The following is a 12,626-nucleotide window of genomic DNA, read 5'->3' on the forward strand; positions in this document are numbered from 1 at the left end:
TGTCAGTTCATTTTTCCAAAGGGAGTCTGAGGCACGGAAAGGGACTTGCTCAAGTGTCATTTGAGGATTAGGAGTAGAGCCAGGTTACTTCTCTGACGGATACACAGTGCAGCATTTGGCAGGTATTTTCTGATCTTTCTGTGTTGAGGTGCTGGGGCACAGAGGTGGCAGGAGCTAGAGGGGCAGGTCCGGGTGGAGAAGAGACTGGGAAAGGAAAGGACAGGAGACCCTATGGGTGTCATTCTCAAAGTCTCATATGCAGACTCTGCCTCGGAGGTGGGGAGGAAGGAAGGAATCTGCAGCTTCAGCACATGTCCCAGGGGATTTGGCTGCCCGGGGACCCAGAGGCCACTCTCAGCAACACTGTCTGGGCTTTTCCTGTGGGGAGCAGCTCACTCTCATTTCAAGAGGGAGCCGGGAACTGGGCAAGTGCCTGCCTCGAGCAGGGAGGTGGGTGCAGGCCAGCCTGAGGGCAGTTCCTCACCCATTCATTAACGCCAACTGAGTCACCCCTCTTCAGGCACAGCTGTTCTTGGGGCTGCTACTGGTGGCGCTGAGATAGCTGGGGAAGTCTGGAGCCACACCCTGGGCTGCAGAGGAGACCTGGCCTCTGAGGCTAGTGGCAGGCAGTCCCCAAGCCACTGGTGGTTGCTGCCGGTGGTCCTGGCCTTGGCCCCATCTGTGGGCACACCTCGGGCACTCGGTCCAGCCCCCTTGGTCTGGTCTGTGTGATCTTTGACTCAGCACGCCACTTTCTGATGACTAGGTAGTTTCCCAGACAGCTTGATGTGGCAAAGGGTTGCTATGGAGAGGGCAGGCTCAAGGATCCCAGTCACAAGAACGGGCATCCGTGGTGAGAATGCTTCCATCGGGCAGTGCCTGGTTCAAACTGAAAAAAACAAAAAACCCTGCAAGCTCCTACTCATTCTCTCATTCCTCGGGGCCCAAGCCAAGGGCGCCTCCTTGGGAAGTGTGCGCCCTGGCAGTGCCCGCAGCTCTCAGCCTGGCCCTGAGCTCTCTGTAAGTGCTTGTTGCAGAAATGAAAATGTGACCCTGGGCAAATGCTTCCTCCTCTCTGGGCTTCCATATTCTTATCCAAAAATGGGGACAGTGATAGAGGTAAGGGTGGAGTTGAGGGGACTGGGGGTCCAGGATGGACAGGAAGGCGAGAAAGAAGGAGGCTAAGGAGGGGCCTGGAAGGAAGAGAGAAGAGGAGCCCAGCCTCAGGGCTTGCGGGGACGTTTGGTTTGGGTGCAGGAAGGGTGGCTGTGCAGTTCTTTTCTTTCTGATCCTCACTAGTGATCACCCGTAACTAGGGTAAAAGGAATTAGCTTTGGCCAATGTTAGTCAGGGGCAAGTGGAGGTGACTTGCTGTTGCTGGCCCTGCTCTGGCAAAGGCTGAATGGGTGGCAGCAGTGAGGGTGTGGGGTATTTCTAGGGAAGAGAGACAGAGGGAGAGTTGGGGGTGAGGTGAGGGGGATGGGTTCCATGACCCCTGGGCCCCTTTGACCTACTGGCTGCCTCTGCAGATAGGGATAGCATCTCTGCACAACTGGGATTGGCTTAGGACCACCTTGCTTCCCAGGCTGCAGAGACAACTGCGGGAGAGTGGGGCAGAGACAGCCAGGGCCCTGCAGGGGCCCCTTCTCATGGTAGATGTGGAGAGATGAGGCCACGGTAACAATGAGAATAGCGCACGTAGGGGGCTCTGGCCCCAGGGGTCCTGATTGTGCTCTACTGTCCACAATGGTTTGGTCCTACCTAGCCGCCTGCTCTCCACGGAGACGTCTCAGAGGGCCCTGCCCACAGTCTCCCTGGCCCTTGAGGTCAAGCCATCTCTGAAATGGCCAGTCCCCCTGAGCAGTTGCTTGTATCCCACAGACTGAGAGCTAGAAAATGGGTGCAGGGCCCCCAGGAGTGGCAAGTGGCGGTGGCTGCCTTTCCCCCCTCGGGCTTCAGCTCCCCACATCTGGGAGGGAACTGGCCGGTCTGCCTCAGACATCTGCCTCCAGGGCCCTCCAGTGCCGACGCCAAGAAGTCTAGATTCTGGGGTGTTAGGGGTGGGATGTGGGGAGGTGAAATTCCAGACTTTCATGCAGAAGTCATTTACCTGTAAAGCACATTTACAAATATCACTCCCCCCCCATGCGTTCTTTTTCCATATTACATTTTTTTTCCCTCTGCAACCCAAGTCTCTTCCAGCTCTTTTTTCCACTTGTTGCACCTCCTTCCTGCTGCCGCATTGGCCTTCAGGCAGGAGCCCCTGGGACGTAGCATCACAGGCAGGTCTCCTGCTTGCTCTGGCAAGAGGGGCCCAGCCTGGGGTTCCTGGGAGCTGCATGCTGAGCAGCAGACTAGGGGACTCAGACATGATCCAGCTGCTCAGCCATTGCTCTGGCGGGCCCAGCTCTGCCCAAGGTCTCTAAATCACCTTTGAAAGGTCCCTTCCCCCTGCACTGTTGCGAAGACCCTCTGGATTCCAGCAAACCCTGGAACAGCATCAGCAGCAGCAAAGGTGGCGGCAGAGGCAGCGCCTGCTCCATCCCTTTCCTGGAGGGACGTACCCTGACTGCTGAGACTCCAGTGCAGGAGACCAGAAACCAGAATGTCCTGATTCAGAGACCTGGCTGCAGGAGGCTCCTTCCTAAAATGAGGCGTTTCATCAGTCCAGCCTGTTTGGCCAGGGAATCAGGCCAGCTGTGAGTGCTGGCTGAGGTCGGCCTGGGTCCAAATGTACACAGTCAGCCAAATGCATGCCTTGAGAAAGGACTGGACCAGGGCACCCACGCAGGGGTGGAGGTCGTGCTCCCTGACTATTTAGCGCTCCCCAGTGCCTTTCTCGGCTTGTCCTGCACTTACCACTGCAGCCTCTGGAGGCCTGTGCCTTGGCCAGGCTGTCCCTGCTGTGCAGGGCTTTTGACCCTCCCCATGCCCAAAGTGGTGCTGAACGGGGTCCTGTGGCTTCAGTGATGAGCAGAGGGGCTGTGCTGAAGCCCACACTTTCCCCACAGGACCGGGTGCATGGGCAGGGAGTATTTTTTTTTTAAAGATGACCGGTAAGGGGATCTTAACCCTTGACTTGGTGTTGTCAGCACCACGCTCTCCCAAGTGAGCAAACCAGCCATCCCTATATGGGATCTGAACCCGTGGCCTTGGTGTTATCAGAACTGCATTCTCCCAAGTGAGCCCTGGGCCAGCCCTAGAAAACAGGGCCTCTTTAGGGCCATCCCCCCAGCCCTCCTGCTGGCACAGAGCATCCTCTTCAGCCTCGAAGGCTGGAAGTAAAGGCCTGGGAGGGTACATGACACGTGCAATGACTTGTTCAGAACCAGGACTAGAACCCAGGTCTTTAGACTCCTTGTCCAGTGCTCTTTCCTGTGCACCTGACTTGAAAGAGACAGCATGGCTGTGTGGTTTTGTGGCCTTGACCAAGCCCTGAACAGCTCTGATGGCAGCACTGTGCCTCTCCTGTGACATGACAGATGAGGGGGTACAGCTGGCTTGGCTCTGAGCCTTCTGAACGAGCAGTGCTCCCATCGCCCTCTCAGCTCCAGGCTCAGGCTGCAGACAGGGAAGCTAAGGAGGGAGAAGCCACCTGCTGCCCCTTCCTCAGTGGCTGCATTCTCCAGCAAGTGGCTTTGACTACCTCAATGTCACCCCTCCCCTGGTCACTCAAACCACCCTGTTCTTGGGGCAGCTTATGACACTGCAAGGCACTTACTTCACAAGGGAGGACCATCACCCTCAGTTCAAAGGCATTTGCTTGAAACACACCTGAAGAGGACCCAGTTGTCTATGCTGGAAGGTGCCCCTGAGGCATAGGGACTTTTCTTTGAGTTCTATCCCTGATACTGGGGCCACTGGAGGCTCTTTGTCCGAAGGGAACATTTACAGTGAGAAATGGGCAGGAGCTTCACCCCACACCCAGAATCCTCCCCCCACACCCCTCTACATAAACATGTATTACCAGGGCAAGTCTTCCAGCAAATCAAGCTGTCACACAGGCAAGGAGGGCACAGCCTGGGAGGGTCATGAAGTGCCCTCGCTGCCTCCCTCTCACCCTCTTGTTGCTGGTGGTGGTGGCCCCAGGTTGATTTGGACTACAAGGGAGGGGTGGAGGGACTCTGGCTAGAGGAGCTACCTGGGCTGGCAGGACTCTGGGGCTCGGGCAGCCTGGAGTCTTGGGGTTGTAAAGCCCAATTCAGGCTCTTGGAGAGGGGACAGGTGTAACAGCTAGGGTCTCCCTTGCAGATTTTGTTTTTTCCTGGTTTAGTCATTGGAACCCTCATCCAGTGGTGGGGAACTAAGGCCCGATGGGGGGAGAAAGGATCTGCCCAGGGTGGCAGAGCTGGGACTGGAATGCAGTCTCCTTCCTGCACACCGGCTGCCTTCTCTGAGACCCCTGGCAGCACCCAGCTGCGGGATCGGTGCTGACTGGGTCCATCCATCTCCAGGAACAAGTTCCAGGGAGACAAGGGAGTTATCACCACTTTGCCTCTTTCTCTACGAGCAGATGGGAGCACTTATGTCTGCTGAGGTGCTAGGGCGGGGGACTAAGCACTTGTCCTAAGCCGTATTCTGGACCTCTGCGTCCATCAGGGCTCCTTGCCCCAGAGCCACATGAAAACGCTTGCAGACAGAGCTTTCCCAAAACATGGTCTGTGGTTGGCCCAGCAATTGGCCCCTGCACTGGGCAGCCCATCTTAATGGCTTTACCTAGATGTCACTTGCCACGTCCATATTTAGTCACCGGGCTTGGCTGCATGTCCTGCCACTTCCTCATGCTGACTCCTGACCCACACGTAAGGTGTCCACCCATAGCTGAGCTATGGGCTCTGGTTACGAGAGATGAAGTGGTGAGTGATCCCAGCAAGCCCATGGGCCAGATGAGTCGGGGACTGGGCCCTGCAAAACGTTGGTACAGGTGGGGAAGCAGGGCTGGGCACAGAGCATGGTGGCCAGCGCCCAGCACACGTGCACTAGGACAGGCCCCAGCATCTGTGCCCTCTGGCTGCGTCACACTTGTAGGCAGCAATGTCCGGTGCTCCCGGCAGGCAGCACTAAGGGTATTTGGCTCCTCTTCCCTCCGTTTACCTAGGAGGCCTCTGCCTGGCATCCAGCACCCCCTCTGCACGATTTGGGAACCATCCTATTCCCCTGCCACCCAGGGTGGGAAAAGGCAAATCCTCCCCACAGGGAGCCCATGCCGGAGTCAGCTTTGAGCAGGAGGAGGCCTGGCTTTGGTTTGAAGGAGGATGGCCCCTCTGTCAGGCCACTTGATCTCTCTCCCTGGACACACCTTCCTTCTCTCCTGTGGTTTCCTTTTCCTTCCAGTTTTGGTGCAGTGTGGCCAAGAGTGGGACTTGGCTGTGTCCCTGAGCCAGGGGGCAGTGGCACTTGAGGGGAGTCAAGCAGGGGGGCCTTTCTACGGAACTTTCTCTGAGTTGGTTCTCTGTTCTCGGAGGCAGAGCATGTCCTTGTGGGGTGACAGGGCTCCTCCCTCCTGCTGCTTCTGTCTCCGTTGTCCACGCCCCCGCCGCATCTGCGTCACTCTCTGCCACCTCCCGCACCAGGCCTCTGCATGCATCAGCTCCTGCGTGCCTCTGACTCCACTCACCGGCCTCTGACGACAGCAGGCTCCTTGCAGCCACTTCATTGGCTCCTCACTTCTCCCGGTCCAATCAGGGCCTGGGCCCCTCCCTTGGGGGTTGCTGGGCAGCCTTGAGACGCCCTCGGTAGCAGGGTGGACGGTGGAGAGAGAGAGAATGCCCACTGGCACTCTGCAGCCATCTGAGTTCAGGGAAGGCCTGTCCCCATCTCCCCCACCCAGCCCTGCCAGTCGCTTCCCCTGATGATCCTCTTTGCCACCTCTCAGCCCATCTGTCCCAAGAGACATCTGCAAGTTGATGGAAGAGAAAGGGGACGAAGGGCCAGGAGTGTAGGCTTTGCTCAGATTTGGCACTGGGAGGGGCACTACACGGTGGCCAGGTCTAGCAGGGCTCCAGGGTTACGCCATGAGGGACAGCTGTGTGGAACATACTGGATAATCCGACCATTTCTCTGGCGTCCCAGGCCTGTCCCTGAGCAGGGAGGTATGCTGATTCCCAAGGAACCAGAAGTCTTTTCCCAATCAAGGTAAGAATGGGGATTTGGTACTGAAAAGGTCCATGGAACGGCTGTCCTGACTAGAAATGCGCTCAGACAAGCCACTTAGGAGATGAGGACACCCACTAGCATTGACACACATGCCATAGGATGGAAAATTCCAGAGAGGGGCACATGCTCTAGCTTGAGGGTGTCCCACCAGGAGGAGGCTCAGTGAGCATATCCACAGGCTTGGTGGCTCTGTGCCACTTTGCACACGAGGAGACTTAGGCTCGGAGAATGGGACACCACAGCCACATGAGACCACTTAGGGAAGAGGAGCAGAGACGTGAGCAGAGGAAGAGGAACACTGCAAGGCCCCGGCGGGCAGAAGGTCCCTGGCCCCACTTTTGAAGGCGGCAGGAGACAGAACATTTGCTGTCCACTTTCTCGCCTGCTGAGTGGGAAGGTGTAGGGACTGCTCAGTCACAGCACGTCTCTCTCTCAGTTTCTTCTTGAACTTTCCTTGAATTTTGGATCTCAGGCACAAACCCTGGGGCACAAAAGAGCTTGATGTGTTGGACTCGGAAAGTGCAGGGCTGCAGGGGAGGGCAAGCTGCTGTCCCCCAGGGGCGTTCTGGGGTCACGGGCCAGCAGACCTTAGTGGCTGGACCAGGCTGAAGAGCAGGCAGGTGTGGCTGGCCCAGGTCTGAAGAGTCCCCTTCCTCCCGGGGCTGAGACTTGGTTGCTGAGGCCAAGCACCCAGCTTTGGAGGACGTGGCAGAGGTGGCCAGTGGGTGGGAGGTGTGCCTGGGCCACCTGGCACAGCAGAACACAGCACAGCATGGCATATATTACTGCCAGATCTTCACCATCAGCCTCAGCTGTGGGAAGAACCCCCCTCTCGTATACATCTTTGTTCTACTTGTGCAAGTTCCTCCTTAGGGTAGATCGCTGTGGGGGGAACGGCTGGATTGACAAGCTTGCCCTTAACATTTTCACGACATAGAGACTTGGCTTCAAAAAGATGCCTTGATTTACCTCCCCACCCAGAGCACGTGAGAGCTGCCCAGGAAGCCCTATCCTGAGTGGCCCACCTCCCACCCTCCAAATCTGCTCCAATCTGCAGCAGGGACTTTCCTGGCTGCCATTGATTGGAGGGTCACTTTGTCTTGCTCTCCATGAAGGGCCAGACAGGAGAGGCGACGGGAGTCAGAGGACACCTGGGTCCCAAGAGGGGTAGTCAGTACAGGCTGTCACTCCCCAGTGGCTGTGTGCTGACGGTGTGAGCAGTAGCCTGGGCCCTGTCCTCGTCAATAGTACCAGGGTGCTCAGGTCTGTGGTGGTGGGGGTTAGAGAAAGGGAGCCCCTAGTAGGAGCAGGGGTGTCTTAGATGGGCTGAGTACGGAGGGAGAGGCAGGGCTTAGCTTGGCAGGAAGATGTGGGAGAGCATTCTAGGTGGGGGGACCAGCATAAGCAAAGGCACAGGGATTACCCTGGCAGAGCCACCTTCCAGGGACTGTGAGGCACCTGGTGAGCTAGGAGCATGGTGTCACATTGAGGGGCGTTGGTGGGAAAACAGGCTGGACCAGGGCACTGGTGAGTTTGCCTCCAGGCTTAGAATGGTGTGGATCTGTCAAGAGCTGAGTGAGAAGGGAGGGCTGATGTGGGCCAAGTGGGATTAGAGGCCGTTGCGTGTGGCTGGAAGGTGGCGCAGATGGAGGCAGGCAGACCAGGGAGGGGTCAGGCGTGATCGTGGCCTGAACTGAGGCTGGGGGGTGAGGGGGACGGTAAAGTGGAGGGAGAAGCCAGCTCTGTAGCTGGGACACAGATTCAAACTCATCACTTTAAAGGCACCTTGTCCCAAAGAGCTGCCGTACTCTTCAGTCCTGTGGAATGACTCTACTTTGGCAGGGCTCTAACTCTTACAGATTTATTGTTCCATCCAAAAAGAAATTTGATTTCTGAGCCACAGCCATGCCTGAGGAAAGGAGCCAATGCAAAAATCACCAGCCCCCGTCTTTGTCTGGCAAGGGTGGTGGGCAGCAGCCCTGTGCCTTCTCACTGGGGTTTCACGGTGGGCTTTTGCCTGTGTCTCTGTCTCTTTGGCCCAGGACTTGCCAGTGGCCCCTCTGCCTCTGTCATTCTGCACATCTGTGAGTCTGCCCTAATTTTGGAAGCAGCTTATTTGGTTCTGATTTGGCAGGAAACTTCTAGGCAACGTGGCCATTAGGTTTGTCAAGGGAAGCTGATGAGTTCCCGGGCTTCGTACCGGGCCTGGGATGGAGTTGGTTCCCAATGCTGTGCATGACCTCCATCTCCTTGCCAAGTTCATGTGTGGAGGCTGTATGTCATAGTCCCTGAGGCCCTGGAAAGGAGTATGTCTTTGTGGTGCCCTGCACAAAGTAAGTTATACTAGGGAGTATGGCTTAGCAAGGTTAGAAGGGACCTAAAGAGCAGATAGGAGGTCCCCCTCTTGCAGGTGGGGAGGTGAGGGACTCTTCCAAGGTCTCACAGTCATCCAGTGGCACCAGGAGACAGAGCGACCAAGATCTCATGCTGCACAGTCTTGTCCACAGGCACTGACTCTGCCCATGTGCCCTGCTCTGTGGGGCTGCTCCACAGGCTGCTGGGAGGGGACAATTGGGCCTGTGCAGTCCTAGGATCCCCTATGGAATGAGCTCCACTCAACAGAGCTCTGACGTGGTGGCCTCGGTGCAGGGCCTGGGCACACGGGGCTCCCACTTGCAGTGACGAGGAGCCGTTCTGGCACGCAGCAGGCTTGGGCTGCCTGGGCTGCTCATTCGCTGCAGTTTATGGGAGAACCAGCTCTTGCTGACGTGGCTAATTTAGTTTGCTCTTGGTCCCCTGCCCTGCCTGTGTTGGTGTGTCCCCGACTTCCATGGAAATATGTCTAGGCTCTGCCAGCTGGAGGGGCCCAGAGGGTGGCAGGCCCTGGAGGGGAAGGTGGCTGTGCCTCGGGACTGTGCCCACAAAGAGAGAGGAAGAAAAGAGGGAGAGCGGGGCAAGAAGACAGAGAAGACAGTGCAAGACAGGTGTGGGCAGGGGACACAAAGGGCCCCCTTACCAGATCCCCGCTCTCACTTGGTTCCAAGGGCCACTAGGAGTTGAGAAAAGGGGCCCTTGGCTTTCCCCACTGGAGGCGGAGCCAACACCTGATCCAAATAGGGCTGCACACCCCCAGACTGTCCTACTGACTGGGGACCACTGACACTCCTGCCAGCAAAAATGGGTTGAGAGTCATTGCTACTCAGCTCCTGTCCAACTGCCCAGTGATCTTTGCTGTGCCAGGCAGTGCACAGGTGGCACTCTGGAGGCTCCCCTGCTGCCGGCTCTCTCCTCCACACTCCCCCCGGCCTGGAGTGTGGCCACTAGCTTCTCTAGGAGGGTTTAGGTCCCGCCCTTATCAGTAGTGCCTCATACAGACAGTGCCCAGCAGCCCATGAGCTCCGTGTTGTCCAGGTGAGCAGTCCTGGGCAGCCAGGTGGGTGCACGTGCTCCCTGGCCTCTGTCCCCCATCCAGGACTCCACCAACGCTTGCCACCCCCAACGCCTAAAGGAAAGTCTGGATGATCTTGGTGTGCCTGGGGACCCCGTGGTACCCACAAGCTATTACAAATTCATGAAGTGACAGGTGTGCACTTGCTTTTGTCCGCAGGAGCCCCTTTGAATCAACTGAGAACGGCTGTGCAGAGCAAACACCATGAGCATCTCGGCTCTCGGAGGCAGCACCAAAGGTGAGGGCTGGTCACCCTCCGGCCCCGGGCCCGGCGTGTGGCTGCGTCCTTCCAGGCCTGGCCCCCGGTCAGCAAGGCGAGAGCGTATGGGGAGGGCTGGAAAGCAGGCCCCAGGGGCCTGGCTGCGGCTCCTCCGCTGAGGCGCTGGGCTTTGCTCCCAACAGGGAAGCCTCTGCCACCAGGCGAGGAGGAGCGTAATAACGTCCTCAAGCAGATGAAAGTGCGCACCACGCTGAAGGGGGACAAGAGCTGGATCACCAAGCGGGATGAGTCGGAGGGCCGCACCATGTAAGTCCGGGAGGCCGGGAGGACGTGCGATCCACGGAGGACCAGCCGTATTGGGGGCTGCTGAGGGGCTTGCACCATTCAGAGCTCGGCCGGCCGTGTGGCCACAGGCCTGCCTGGGAGGGCAGAACATGGGAAAGGCAATCCAGGCCAGGGCAAGACCCCAGCAAACTCTTGCAGGGGGCAGCCCCCAGGGGTGGAGTTAGGGTGGGGCGGGGGTGCATGCGCATGCGCACCAGTGGAAGTAGGTAGGGGCAGGAGGAGGTGGGGCGGGAATGGTGCAGCCCAGCAAGATGGAGCTGGCAGGTGGCAGGGAGCCCGGAAGCCAATCTTTCAGGACCCCTCTTTCCCCAGAGAGCTGCCCTCAGGCCGGAGTCGTGCCATATCCTTTTCATCAGCTGGGGACATTCCAAAGGCCAGGTAAGATGGGCCCCAGACACTCCCACAGCGTGGAGCCAGCCCTGCAGCGGGACGGGTGGGGGGGGACAGTCCACGCAGGGGACAAGGAGAGAGTCCGAGCTGTGAAGGGACAAGAAAGATCTGCAACAAGTGGTTTGAAATCCACAGGAAGGACGGGCTTTTCTGCTGTGCTTCCGTCTTGGGAAACGGAGCGTACGAAGGCCCTGGCCTTGCTGTGTGACTTCCCTGCTGGGCCTCCATGGCTCCAGCTGTTAACTGGGATCGAAATTGTCAGTAAGAAAACTGGAATTCTGAACCCCCACCCCCCGCAGGCACTGAGACAATGTCTCTGAAGTGCTTTGGGTGGCCATGAGGCTCACTCCTGCAGGTCGCCCTGATTGCCGAGTACACCTGGTAGTCGGCATTCCAGAGGACACTCACAAGTTTGCTCCAACTGTTTTCCAAGTTCAGAATGACATATTTTGACAGGTGGCCAAGGGGAACTGGCCTCTGTTTCGAGGACTTTTCCAGAACAGTGTGCAGGGGGGGCTCTGAAGCATGGGCACCTCCTGCTGGTATCTGGAGGAACTGCCTCTGAGAGAGAAGGCTTGTTCCTTGCTCCAAGTAGCTGGCACCTGGCAGTGAGTGCAGTGCGAGGGCTTCTCAGGTGGCAGTAGAGGCGATGACAGCAGCTGGAAGGAAGGGCCAAGTTCACTGCTGGCCCACAGGGCTGCCCCCAGTAACCATGCTGTGCTGGGCACGGAGCATACAGCAGTGGTTAAGACACAGGCTCTATCCTCAGGGAACTGATGTCTCAACAAAGGACACAGGCACGACCCGAGAAAGAGCTTAATACAAAAGACAGAATTGTGCATCATGATAGATGCGGTTGGCAAGGTTGGCAAGAGCTTGGGGACAATCCAAAGACAGTCTCCTAGCCGCAAAGCTTCTTTATCTTCGGGAGATGCAGTTCTCAACCTGTGCTTTGCGTTGTGGAGCATTTGGAAAGCAAATCCTGAGGTGTTCTGAGTCACGACTCAGAGTAGGGCTACCTCGATGTCTGCATAAAGCCTTGGCTCTCATCCTCTCCTGGGGCGGCCTGGGCCCAGCCAAGGGCCACGGCCTTAGCCTCACCAGTCCGCAGGGATTTGAATCAAAAATGCTTATGTGGCTAGAATGGGGGTAAGTGACCTTTTTCTCTTGGATCTCACCCCAAGTGTTCATGCAACTTGGCCACCTCCAGGAGGCTGTCCACTGCTAAAGACAATGTCTGTGGCAATGGAGAATGCTGGGGCTCTGCATTGCCCTTAGATGCAACCCCCACTGCTGCAGCCCAAGCCCTTCCATTGCTGGACAGAGGGGCCTCATCTCTTCCCTGAGCCCAAAACTACACCCTGACCACCCCTCACTGTCAGCTCCTGGTTTGCCCCCTTGGCCTCCCTGCTGAGTCCCCTGAGCTCCCTGGGTGGCTGCCAAGCAGGAGGCCCCCTAGCACCCAGAGCCTAATGTTTACCAGCCACTGACCATGCCCTGGCTATGCCCTCTGGCTTCAAGCATCCATGCAGATTTGTGATGTGGGCATCCAAGGGGCCAGAGTGGAGAGGCCTCAGAGGAGCGGGAAGGGAAGGGCAGCCTCGCCGTGGTGGCTGTGGTAGCGGTCAGGTCAGGGGTGGGAGGGCTGTCAGCTAGCCGAGAAGAGCTCTTCCTGGCCAGCCAGGGAGCAGCCGGACTTTGGAGGGGACACCTCTGCAGCAAATGCCCCGCCATGGAGCACGCCTTTCTGAGCAACTGCCGTGAGTCTCGGCCCAGCGAGATCTGGCCACACAGGAACCAGCCATGGGCACTTTTCCTGGGGAGCATGAGAGAAACAGGCAGAGCAGAGCAGCCACCTGGGCTAGGGCTGCAGGGGGTGGGGGTGGAGGATGCCACCAGCTTGTCCCCCTTGCTGTAGTTGGGGCAGGATAATGCAGGGCGGCCCGAACCCTCCAGTGAGGCCTGGCCTCACTTCATACCTCCTTTCCCCTGGCAGGCCTCCGAGCACAAGGGCTCCCACCGGCTACATCATCCGGTAAGAGACCACCCATAACATCCCCTGACTTC

The 12,626-nt window shown here is 57.8% G+C and overlaps 1 protein-coding gene across 1 annotated transcript in view; it reads left to right on the forward strand.

Moving 5' to 3' along the window:
• Positions 1-9,808: 9,808 nt before the first annotated feature.
• ZNF185 (zinc finger protein 185 (LIM domain)) overlaps positions 9,809-12,626 on the forward strand; it is a 56,738-nt gene continuing 53,920 nt past the window's right edge. Inside the window, exons 1-4 of the mRNA XM_008586588.1 lie at positions 9,809-9,842; positions 10,007-10,130; positions 10,482-10,547; positions 12,556-12,594. Coding sequence (XP_008584810.1) covers positions 9,809-9,842; positions 10,007-10,130; positions 10,482-10,547; positions 12,556-12,594 — 263 coding nt within the window. The remainder of the gene's footprint in view (positions 9,843-10,006; positions 10,131-10,481; positions 10,548-12,555; positions 12,595-12,626) is intronic.

The sequence above is a fragment of the Galeopterus variegatus genome, unplaced genomic scaffold (assembly GCF_000696425.1).
Source record: "Galeopterus variegatus unplaced genomic scaffold, G_variegatus-3.0.2 Scaffold4033, whole genome shotgun sequence".
NCBI classification, from domain to species: Eukaryota; Metazoa; Chordata; class Mammalia; order Dermoptera; family Cynocephalidae; genus Galeopterus; species Galeopterus variegatus.